The 12,697-nt window shown below is 36.0% G+C and overlaps 1 protein-coding gene across 1 annotated transcript; it reads left to right on the forward strand.

Annotated features, from left to right (window-relative positions):
* Window positions 1–5,134: 5,134 nt before the first annotated feature.
* On the forward strand, window positions 5,135–11,795 carry LOC104098361 (serine/threonine-protein phosphatase 7). Its single transcript, XM_009605078.4, has 5 exons — window positions 5,135–5,859; window positions 6,637–7,131; window positions 9,782–9,928; window positions 11,208–11,315; window positions 11,461–11,795. The coding sequence occupies exons 1-5, from the start codon at window positions 5,311–5,313 to the stop codon at window positions 11,533–11,535; spliced, it is 1,374 nt and encodes a 457-aa protein (XP_009603373.1). The 5' UTR covers window positions 5,135–5,310; the 3' UTR covers window positions 11,536–11,795.
* Window positions 11,796–12,697: the final 902 nt, after the last annotated feature.

Consider the following 12,697-nt stretch of genomic DNA (forward strand, 5'->3'; position numbering starts at 1 on the left):
CAGGAAGACATTATCTTAAGGTTAAATAGAATGGGCAAACTCAGAACTTAAGCCAGTCAACTATGATAATGGAATCTAAATGTATTAGGATTAAACTAGAAGCATAAACAATACCAAAGAATGCAGGATTAACCAAATTCCAAAGATAAAGCAACGGGTTTAGTTAAAGCATTGCGACAACAGATATGGTTCATGTAAGCAGGTAAGAACAAAGTGCATATGAAGGAATTATTAGTAGAAATTCATTAAGGTAAATTCTGGGTAGGAGATGATTCCCTAGGAATTTCAGTGCAAAAATCCAGAACAAGGCATGAGAAAAACTCACAATAAACAGCAGAACAACAAAGTAAACTTAAAGGTACACAGTCATTCAAGCTGAACATGTTGGAGTTTTAAAAATCTAGGCAGGTTGTGACACTCAAAGACTCAAAATTGCAGAATAGCTACAAAGCAGGTAAAATTTTCAATGATAAAAACATAATATTGGAGTCATAATGGTTCAAACAACATGGGTATGCAAAGCACTGAAAACAAGCAAAGAGGATAGAATTTAAAAGGGCGAGACACTTACCAGTATGCAAATTCAACAAACAAATAGAAGAGAAAACTAAGTGTCACCAATAGCTTGAATATCATCAGCAAAGAGAACAACCAAAAGACCCAAATCTTAGTGCGTCAGAGTTCACATGAGCCTCAAATGAGCCCCGAGCAGTGCTCACACTAGGGAGGTCGATAGAGAGGATTCCGGTGGCCTTGGCTTTCAGCTGGCCAAGAGCCAAGAATGCAGAAAGTATAGAAGAATCAGAGTTGAGAGAACAATAGTGGTAACAATAGTTAAGTAATGAATCGTTGAGACCTCAAAAGGGAGCGGGGAAGGGGGGAGGGGGGTATATAGTAGCAAAATTTAAATACATAAACAAGGAAAAATAATTAATTAAATATAAAAAGGGAAAGAATAACATGCGAAATCAATTCACAATCAATTTAGGAGAATTCAGGAGAACCCTAGTTCAAGACGAAGAACAAAAAATAGTAAAAGACCTCACTGAATTGGACCCATATGGCCTGGTAGTGAGTATATTAGGTCAGAAGCCTGAAGATAGTACAGAATCGGAGTTGAACGAACACTCAATGACTCAGCTTCCATAAATAATCGAGTGCCAAATACTGTAACATTGAGGAAATGGTAAGAACCATCGTGTGAGCAAAAAAGAAAAGGAGATATGGAAGATTTTCCATGTGATATTGGATTACGACTCGGGTTTGAATAAAGGCGGCTAGGGTTTCTCAGAGAAAGGGGAGAGAATGAGAGGATTTATGGGTGCTTGTCTTAGAAGAATGGGTGTTAGGGTTTGGGTGAATGTAATTAAAAATAGGGGAATGGTTGTGGGTCGTTGATCATTTGAGATCAACGGGGAGGATTAGAGGAGAAGCAGGGCGGGTCAAATGAACGGGTCGCATCCGAGTTGGGTTAATAGGGTCGTTTGGTTTGGCTAGCTTAGGGTGTGGGGCGGTGGATTGGTTCCGAAATTTGGCATGTTTTGGGCCAGATTTTAAATAAAAGAAATTAGGGAAAAATAATTTAATAAAATAGATAAATAAATATAAAAAATACTATTTATAAAACTTAATATTTTAAAATAATAGTTTAAGATTATAAAAATATAAAAAATTATTTTGACCCTGAATAAAAATGACAAATGCATTTAATTGTAAAGTATATGCTATTATTGCAAAAAAAGTGCGTAAATAGTTCAAAAATACAGATGTAATTATGTAAAATGAATTAAAATGTTATAAAGCATATATGTAGGTGTAAACAATAAATTTTGATGATTAATTCATCACAAAATAATTTGAAGGAGTAATTAATAAATATTTGAATAATTTAAATGCAAGAAAAATTAATTTTAAAGCCTTAAAAATTATGAAAAATTATAGAAAGTACTTATATGACTCTTGTAAATTGGTGATATTGCAGAAATGATATTTTGAAAGTATAAAGGATATTTATAAAAATATGAGGGCAAAATTGGGTATTAATAATGATTTGTGGAGAAGGAATGGGTGCATAGTAGTGTCTAAGTATTGATGTTGCTCACAACCACAAGAGGATACTTTTCAACATTTATTTTTAACAAGTTCTACTATAGATAGGGTATGAAAAACTTTTCTTCAAGCATCAGGCATTGTAGTGAATTTAGTGTAGGTGCATCAGGCAGTAAGAACATGGTGGAATGCACAATGTTGTCCCAAACTTAAGCCCTTTTTTTAGGCAGCTCCAACAGTGATCACATGGGAACTTTGGAAGAGGAGAAATACTATGAAGAATGAGGGTGCAATATCTTGTAATAGGATGATTCATGAAGTGAACAAGACTCTCCACTACCTAGCAAAGGTAAGGTATCCTTGGATGTCAAACATTCCTCTACTATGGCCAGAAATGATCAGGCTTTTTGAAGTGTATAAGCCTTGTGTTGTGACTAAAAGAATAGCATGGCAATTACCTTATTATGGATGGTTCAAATACAATACAGATGGTGCCTCTAGAGGCAACCCTAGACCTAGTTCCTATGGATTATGTGTGAGAGATTGTGGTAGTGATTTAATGTTTGCTAAGGTAGTGGAGATAGGAGAGGCAACAAACATTGTGGCGGAAGCAAAAGCTATAGTTGAAGGGTTGGTTTATTGTGTAGAAAATCAACTTCATCCTCTTATCCTTGAGACTGATTCTTTGGTGATGAAGAAGATCATTGAGAGTGAATGGGAGTCTACTTGGTGCATAGGGGTTGAGGTGAAGAAGATCAAGGAGATAAAGAGCAACTTCAATGTGATCTTTCAACATGTGCTAAGGGAGGGCAATGTTGTGGCAAATGTTTTAGCTAACCTTGATTTTTCTTTTGCAGGTACAATCACTTTTCACTCATTTAATGACCTACATTCAGTAGAAAAAATACTGATAAACATGGATAAAGCATAAATACCCAACCTTAGGGTTAGGGTTGCTAAGAAAAAAACTCCACACTGCTGCAAAACTCTTTAAATTTACTACCTATTTTTGCTACTGCCTTTTTTTCTCATATATGTATAGTGTGTAACTACTGTCCAGTAGTATTAGCATGGCAACATGCTCAGTCTGGAGGTAGGAACACACTGTATGGAAACTATAGGGCAAACATGCAATGCATGTTCTCAACTACAAGCGTACAAGGTGATATGGTGTTAGCTATTAGGGTTTGGTCCTATTTCTGATTCTTATATGGCTATAGTATTGCATGTTGGATTCTTATTGATACACACTTTGTGTATAAAAACATGCTACTGATGAGTAAACTGAATAGCCCTACTGAATTAGCTGAGATACAAGGGCATCTGCTGCCTAACACTTCCTTACTATCTAGTTGTATAGTGCTTGCTCATTTTCCAGTGGTATTAGTATGGTTTCATGCTCATTCTGAAGATGAGAAGGCATTATATGACTCACAGTTACTAGACAGGCAACTATTGATCTACAAAATTAAAGGTATATATGTGGATTTCTATTCCATTGGCTTCATATCTACCTATATTGTTGGCTGTTGTGCACGTACATGGAGTTCAAGTTTGCAGTACAAGCTGTATCAACAATTGCTTTTAGCAGTTCTGGATGGCTACTATACAGTGGTGTGATGTTGTGGAGTCCTTATTTGCCTTGTTCATGGGAGTCTTATCCTGTGAAATGCATAACCTAGTGCCGGATGAGAGCTTTGGAGGTGCTACTATGTGGTTATTGCTCTTGGCCTTTGGACTCACTTGCACTGCTTGCTTATGGAAGCTTACATCCTATCTTCACGTAATAACTAACTTGTTAATTTTGCTTGTATTAGTTACTACTCTAGCTAGTGCTAGTTTGTATTTTTTAGAGTCATTTGGACACCTTAAGACTTGGACCCATATTTTGGGATTTTATATATATATATATATATATATATATATATATATATATGCACCCAACCTAGTAGTATATTTGCTTTAAAAATATTTATAAAAAAAATTGGGTTATTACAATAACTTTTTATATTTAGAAATTATTTAATTCTAAACTTTTAATTATATTCACATAAACCTTAAATTAATTTTTTCTTAAATAACGTGCCCAATTAAATATCACAATATAAAATAAAAATTAACGGAGAGAGTAACCCATACTTAAGATAATCCTGGTGCAAACTAGAGATGCTTATCGGGCAGATCAGGCGGATATTTATTTACGCTTAACAGTTCAGTTTCGGTTATCGGTTTATAAATATAGTAATTCGCTAGCCAACCGATAAGACATCAGAATGATTAGTATAAGATTAGCAATTATCAGGGGTTTACCGGCTGAATCAAATAGACAATAAAAAGAAGTAAAGAACTAGAGATAAGGAAAAATTTAAGTCCAAATTTATTTATATAATATTTCCTCCAATCAGTTTGATCTAATGCCAACTAGTATATTCATGATATGCCAAATATTATGTAACTGTATGTTATTGATAACAATAGGAAGAAAATGTTAATGATCACACATGCTCCCACTTGGGAGTCTATCAGATTTCAATCTTGATAAAAATTACTCTAAGTTCTCAATTATATCTATAAAAAAAAGATTCATAGCAGATCCTAAATAAAAAGGAAGTAGTTGTGAAATATTTATAATTTGTTAATTAAAGAAAGAAAGAATGAAGAAAAAGAAATAGCAAAAGTCAGGAGTGATAGGTAGAAGCGAGAAGAAAATGATGATGGGTTATGAAGAGGTAGAAAGAGGTAAAAATGTAAATATAAAATTTTTTAACGGATTAACGGTTTATCCGATTAAGAAATTGAATAATCTGTCTCAAATGTCAAGCTGTTAATTATAAAATTTTAATCAATTTATCAATATTATCCTGATAATCCAATACAAATAAGTCAATAAGCCAATTTAGGGTTCGATTTTGAGCTACTTGCAAACTATAGGAAGTCTAACCCCACTATTATTAAAAAATAAAAGAAATTTACTTAATTAGCCACCCGTCCAAAAAATGTTTACGGAGTAAACAATTTCAAGAGTTGCATCGCAAACCAGGCGAACTGAGCTGTCAATGACGCAGCACCAACACATTAATTAATTAGTATATTATTTAGTACAAAATTTGGGCTTCTCTCGTTTCCCCATGAACATACCCTGTCAACAAAACTACTTCGCACAGTTCCTTTTCTATTCTTGTCTCACTTCTTCTATGAACTGAAAAGCTAAACAAACGTAATTAAAACGAAAAGAGAAAATTAGAAAAATATCCAGTTGAAATGCTCGAGCCAGAACCACCGGCCCCTGCCGTCGGTCTACCATCAGAAACGCCGCCGCCGCCGTCATCCGACGAGGACTTTTTCTCGTCAGCATCGGCGGCTTCAACGTCCTCCACGTCATCGCCTTTAACTCCAATTCCTTCACCACAGCCTCATCCGCAGATCCCCATTTCATGGCCCCAAGACGGGACACTAACCCTAGCCTGGGTTACAAACCTAATGCTCGCATTCGATTGGGGATCTAAGAATCTTCCTCCGGCTGAGCTCCCCTCGGTGTTACCAGTAGAAGCTTTTGATCGGCTCGTACTGACGGCGTCAAAAATGCTGCATAAAGAACCCAATTGTGTACGTATCGATAGCGGGTCGGGTTTGGGTCCGGATTCGAGGGTTGTGGTGGTAGGCGATGTGCATGGTCAGTTGCATGACGTCATGTTCTTGTTAAAAGATGCGGGCTTTCCGTCAGATGATCGGTTCTTTGTGTTTAATGGGGATTATGTTGATAGAGGAGCTTGGGGTCTTGAGACCTTCCTTCTCTTGCTCGCTTGGAAGGTAAAAAAAGATTTTTTTTAAACAAAGGTTTTAGCTGATTGTTGTAGAATTATTAGTCTTTTGATTGAGTTAGCTGTAACTTACACAGTTATTTCTAATCAGAATATTATTAAGGTAATGTAGTTTGAAATTCAGTTGTGGTAGATATTAGTAATCCGCATTAATTCTGCTGCTACCATACCCACGAAAAGTTATATTATTAGACTTATTACGTAGCTGCGAGTTGTGTTTCGGTGATAAGATAGAAATCTGTGTGTTCGTTTATGGAAATTATATCAGCAAAAGTGATAGTTGATCATGATTATCAATGTATGGGTCACTTTGCATGGAGAGTTAGATTCTTGTAGAACTTGTGGAGCTTCTGTTTAGAGAGAGATATTTTCTCACTTTGTCTATTTAACATTTCGGAGGGTGCACAACAACAAAATGCTGAAGCAAAATGAGATGGTGATCGGTAAACTTTTAAGTACCAGGATTCATATCAATTCATGGTAAAATGTAGAATAGGGATATTCAGTTTTGTGTTAGGTTTTATTACCCTTTGTCTTCCTAAAGTGCTGTCTCAAAATGATTTTTCCTTGGTTATATTGCTTCAGTCTTGTGCCTTGTTTTGCTGGGAGATAGTGATATGCGTCAAGCGGCTGTGAGCTTAAGCACCTTACTCTTGATATTTTGATGTGTTGTGTCTTTGAACTCAACTGGTCCACGTATATGAATTTCTATCAGATATCAGACAAATGCAACAGTGGATATTTAATGGAACTGTATGTTTTTCAGGTTTTTATGCCCAGTAGGGTGTTTCTCCTTCGCGGAAATCACGAGTCAAAATATTGTACCTCTGTGTATGGTTTTGAAAAGGAAGTTTTAGCCAAGTATGCGGACAGAGGGAAACATGTCTATAGGAAGTGTTTAGGATGCTTCGAAGGACTTCCTCTTGCTTCCATTATTGGTGACAATGTCTATACTGCACATGGAGGTATTTTCCGCAGCATTCCTGTCACTCCAGCTAAAAGAGCTAAAGGGAAGAAGAATCGCAAAATAGTTTCGAATCCTGAAATAAGTGCTTTATCTCTTGGTTCTTTGGAGGAGTTATTAAAAGCCAGGAGATCTGTCCTTGATCCTCCTTGGGAAGGTGCAAATTTGATACCTGGTGATGTCCTGTGGTCAGACCCATCAATGAAGCCTGGACTTTCCCCGAATAAAGACAGAGGAATTGGTCTCTTATGGGGTCCAGATTGTACGGAAGAATTTTTGAAGACGTTGAACTTAAAGGTATACTGCCTAATTCTATTTCTTTGTATATGCTCCTTTCTTGTTGTTATTGACACCGCCCTGCCGCTAAGTTAATTTCAGTCTTATCAAAGGCGCGCTTAAGCTCTGAAACGAGGCTCAAAACAAGTTGAGCGCTTCGCCTCACTTAGCGGGCGCTTCAGTGTTGGCATATAGGCTCTAAGATATACTTTTTCTTGCCAATAAGCGTAATCCTGAAGAGGCAACACTAACAAATTTATATCTCACTTTATCGTAATTTTTCTTCAATTTCTTTGTCCACATATTTTGTATTCGCGCTTACAGATATTAGTCTTAGACTACACATACATTTTTATAGTTTTTCTCCGTTTGCGCTTTTCTTCATTAAAGCTCAAGCTTTATTTGCGCTTAAAGCCCCAATAGACCTTAGAGCTTTTTTGCGCTTTTCACCTTTGATAACACTGGTTAATTTTAAGTTGTCTTTTACCAAATCTTATAGTACATTCTTATCATTCATTTCTGAATGAACATATACAATATAATATGTCTTGTTCGACGGTTTTACGGTTGAATGATGTGATTGAACGTACTATTCGTCAGAATATAATCATTGAGTGTGTAGTTCTTGGATTAGATTTCAATAGCTTCTGTTTTAACTTATGTTTAGTTGAGGTGTAAGAAGAGGGTTACGACTTACCAGGACTGGAGTAAATGTCGAGGAATAAAGGTTATTTCTCTCATATAAAAGGGAAGTAAAAGAAGAGGTGGAGTAAAATTGGAAGGTTTAGGTACCCCTACATGGTAGCTTTTTTAGTTGTTACCCTTCCATGATAGCTTATTAATCCTTCCGAAACTAAATGGAAAGGAGGAAGTATACCACTTTTGTTCACTTCTTACCTTTCCAACCTTATCAGACAACTGGGTGCAAATTAATTAATATCTCACCTAAGTAATGAAACCAGCGATTTTCTCTTCCTGTACTCTCCGCTCAATTTTCTGGAATCAAACATGGTGTTAACCTTTGTGCTAATTCCTGCAGTTTTTGATTCATCCATCCATGACAGTACATCAGGAAAGGATTCACAAACTGCAGTTGCTTTATAATTATTTTTTTTACTCCCCAAATTTTCACTGGGACATATTTTTACATTGATGTGTTTTATCTTAGTCTTAACAATTCAAATATACTTTTTTTGTAACATATTAAGCCACTTAATATTTGAATCCATCCGTTTTCTTCTCATATGACTGACCCTTCAAATGGTGGGTCCTTGCCTGATGTGTATACTCAAGGAGTTCTGTGCTCATTTCATTGCCATTTCAACCTGTATGATGAACATAGAAAATCTACTCTCAGGCAAGAGAATTGATCCGATGTACTTTCAAATGGAAATTAATTAATTATCTGAATATTTTGAGTCCACGAGAAGGATTAGCATAACCAATCAAAGCAACTCTAAGAGGTCGTCATGAAATAAGATTTCTTGCACGTGTTCTATCCTTCCTGTGCAGGGTAAAGTTCTTTCCTTTAGTTAGTTCTGAACTTTGGTTACTAATAATAGGACAAGGTCGTACTTTTTCATATAATATAGTGTGCTCTCCTAGGTTGTGGCCTGTAGGGCTCTCATCTCACCCTTACTTTCGTCTTGCGGTATCATTGACTTGTTTTTCAATCAAACTGATTTCATAACCATAGAGAAAGACTCCTTTGGGTTTGGGATCAGTCTGCAATCCTGGATGTAGTAGTCAATTATGTGGACATACAAAGAATTGATGCACCTCTTTTGAATGTTAATCAGAAAAGTCTTTTCATCTTCGTCCACGTGAAGGGGGTTGGGTGTAGCATGTTTTCCTTGAGGAGAGCACTGCTCTCTATCTAGCTGCAATGCTATAGTGTTAACCAATTACAAGCGCATAAGTTTAAGACATAGCTATACTGAGAATCTAAGAAAAGCATGCAATTTCCCGTACTCATTCAAGTAAGAAAATGATCTGGTTGTTGTTTCTTAAAAACTAGTACATAAAGATAGTTGTGCACATTAATACCTGAAGTTCTTTCCTCTTTCCAACATAGCCAATCCAATGTAGCTGGACACCAGATATTTCCTAGAGATACATACTGAACAACCTCTGGAGATGAATTTACTTGTATATGGAACGGCAAAACCAACTCAGATTTAGCTTTATCGTGCTGCAACATCGCTTAATAAGGATGAGATAACACTCTGTTGGACATTGTAGCTGTAATAAGTCGCTAGTGTTGATTTTTCCTGGAATTTTGCTTTGAAAGAAATAATATTTTCTTCCATAAATGTAGTCCCATCATTTAATTGAAAAAAGAAAAATAAAAAAGCTAAAAATGGTATGAATCTCAATCGTAAGTATTTATAAATAAAAATTGCAAGTATCTATCAACAAAGCATCTAACCACCTAAATACTGACGAAAAAGTGAAGAAGCACAAAGGATTTAAACATATTTTTGGGAGAAATAGGCATCTTGAGTAATAATTCCGATGTTCAGAATTATTCCATCTATCCTTTATATTTTCCAATTACGTTGTTCACGTAGCTTTAGGTTCTTGTATTTTATGTGAGCTCAACACCTCCCTTTGTAACTTTTAACAATGCGGAACTTGCTAACATTTTGGTCTTTAATTGTTGCTGCCTCAGTTGATTATAAGGTCACATGAAGGTCCAGATGCAAGGGAAAAGCGACCTGGACTTGGAGGAATGGATGTAGGGTACACTATAGATCATGTTGTCCCATCCGGGAAACTGATTACAGTATTTAGTGCCCCAGACTATCCACAGTTTCAGGTAATCTTCAATTTTATCATTCACTATTTTTTAATCAGAAAATTCACCTTACATGGTCACCTTTTGTCCATAGTCAGAGTTTGTATTTTGTGTTATACACGAGTATGTTGTCATCTTCCCTCTATGAAAACCTCTGTCGTGTTTACTTTCAGCCATCTTGTAGAAGGGTAGTGCCGTTCCACTATGTTATTGTTGATAGAATATGTAAATGCTTGTAAGCTTTGTTAATCTTGAATTACTTTTCGTGAAAATATGTGCCTGAGCATACTGATGGCATATTAGGAACATTTATCTTCTATTGCCATGTGCTTTCGATGATTGCATCAGTCAGATGTAGAAATGGGTAATAATGAGTTGCAAGGTGTCTCTGTACTTTGGCAACCAATATTTACCAAACATGCATAAAAAACTTCATTCTTCAGAAGTCATACCTTTCATATGCATCCTTTTGGCTAGAAAATTTATGGACTGGTCAGCGAATGATTTCCAATTGAAAGTCGGACAATTAATGCAGAGAAGGATACTCCTTGACTATGATTTTGTAAGTTTCTTAAAAGTGTTCTAGTCTAAATTTTCAGGTGGTGAAGTTCTGGTGATGCTTTTTATAGCAAAAAGACCTGAAGTATCTGAAGTATGGCTTGCATTAACCGAAAAAGATATCTAAGAAAGCTGTAAGGAAGCTTGTAAAAAAAGCTTAAAGTGAAATGAACATAATTCGATTTATTATGATGATTGGACGGTATCCATTTTTACAAAAAGTGTTCTACATGCAAGGCTAGCTGTTATATGCCTAGACCGCTTTTCTAATGTATCCTAATTTAATGCAAAAATCTTGGCATGATCTAGTTAATGCCAGACTGGCCTACTTTTTGTTCGTCTGCACCAGTTGCATGTTGAAGAGTAATTTGTGGGCTTGATTAGTCATCTTATAAACTGAATTTCCGATGACATAACCGGCTGTGTCTCTGTACTTGGCCCATTTTTTGGTGGAGGCCCAATTATATTTCATGCTTTCAGTCTGGTAAAGGGAAAAGCCCCACATTGCTTGCCCAGGTCCCTGCCCAAGTTTTGGTGTTAACACAACCAATTGTCACTTTTAGGAGTATTAAGAAATGTGCAACAATTTTTGCAAGTTGCCTAAGGTTCTATGAAAATAGACTAAATTTAGGCGTTCAGCATGCAAAAAGTTTAAAATATATCTGATGCCATTTTCATACCTGGAAGCTGCAGTACAAATGGAGAAACTTATCTCTCTTTCTGTTTGTGCTCTTTACTGCAGGCAACAGAGGATAGATACCAAAATAAAGGAGCATACATTATTTTGGAACCTCCTAATTTTGACGTCCCTGTTTTCCGTAGTTTTGAAGCAGTTACTCCAAGACCAAAGGTATAGAACAATTTGAAGCATTATCTTCTGTTGAACTGGATTCATGGGGTGTCCTTCGCTAATAAAGAGTAAATTTTCTTTAAAGTTACTTGCATGTTCCTGGCTGTTGAATTTAGTAATAACATTAAGTAAATTATTGTGACAGGTAAATCCGTACTATGATTTTGAAGATGTCATTGATTCTGATGAAGAACTAGACTTAGCATCTATGGCTACATAAAGTGGTTCCCATGATCAGTGCGGCGTTTGCAAATCTTACATATTTGTACAATATTTGTACATGTTTCTATATTGTTTTTGAGGTGACATGAGTAAAATTACTGCTAAAGTATTTATTCCTCCAAGCTTCCTTGCCCGATAGAGAAATATGTATCATGGTTTTTTACTCGGAGCATTACTGGTACGACTCTTTTTGTATCAACATTTATATTGGTTGCTTCTGGTATAACTAATGTCTTTCGTGCTGCTTGTTTGTGCAAACCATGGAGGACTTTACGTTCATGTTGTATGCTCTTGAGCAGGTTTGTCTTTCAGTGGAATGTCCACTTGATTTCTCCAACCTTCTTCAGAACTTGAAGATTTCTCATTTGGATAATATTCCAAAGTTCTGGTCTTAGGGAGAGTTGTTATATGTTTTTTCAGATTGGTCCATATTAATTAAGCTAACATGTTTGTCAATGGGAGATGGGACTAGTATTATAAGGTTCACTTTGTTATGTTTTAAGAGTTGCGGGGTTTTTTAGTAGTAGTGTTCAATGAGCATGAAGCCTCTTTATCTTCAAGTTGTTCTCTCTAGGTATCTAACTACCTCAAAGGAAACAAAGACTGGAAAACAGAAAAATTAGAAGAAGAGTCGGAATAATCTTATTATATATACAACCCACATTGCAATATGTTGGTTTTTTTTATTACGTTTCTTGTTGGATCAACTCTTTGGTGGATACTTGTTAAAAACACAAGAATACCTGAACAATTGCATGGCCTTTGTCCTAGGATGTTCTATGGCAGGTAATTAAGATAAAAAGCTGCGTGTTCTTTTTCTTTGTTTTGATAAAAGCTTTTATTTTCTAGAAACATATTATTATGTTGTACTTCATGATACTTTAACCGACACTTGAAAATTGAAAAGCTACCGCCTATCTCCAAAAGCTTCGCTTCATTGTCATGTTCGTCTTCTCCTTCATTATTGCTCTTCCAGATCCAGCTCCAGTGGCTGTGGTTGCAGAATTGCAGCTAGTGGTTGGAGTATTTTTCAATTGGAGTTGAAGGCGGAAAATGGATCGGAAAAGGAAAAAAGACTTCTTTTACATTTGTCACGGCAACACGCGTGAAAATCACTTCATTTTCAAAGAAACTATAACAAAGGTGTTACATAGGCACAT

Source organism: Nicotiana tomentosiformis, chromosome 2 (assembly GCF_000390325.3).
Source record: "Nicotiana tomentosiformis chromosome 2, ASM39032v3, whole genome shotgun sequence".
In the NCBI taxonomy this organism is placed as follows: Eukaryota; Viridiplantae; Streptophyta; class Magnoliopsida; order Solanales; family Solanaceae; genus Nicotiana; species Nicotiana tomentosiformis.

Excerpts from the sequence above, each read along its gene's own strand:
- LOC104098361 (XM_009605078.4), top strand. The coding sequence starts at position 5,311 with ATGCTCGAGCCAGAACCACCGGCCCCTGCCGTCGGTCTACCATCAGAA. Across the intron at positions 9,929-11,207 it reads CAGACTATCCACAGTTTCAG|GCAACAGAGGATAGATACCA; the intron begins GTAATCTTCAAT and ends TCTTTACTGCAG. Across the intron at positions 11,316-11,460 it reads CAGTTACTCCAAGACCAAAG|GTAAATCCGTACTATGATTT; the intron begins GTATAGAACAAT and ends TTATTGTGACAG.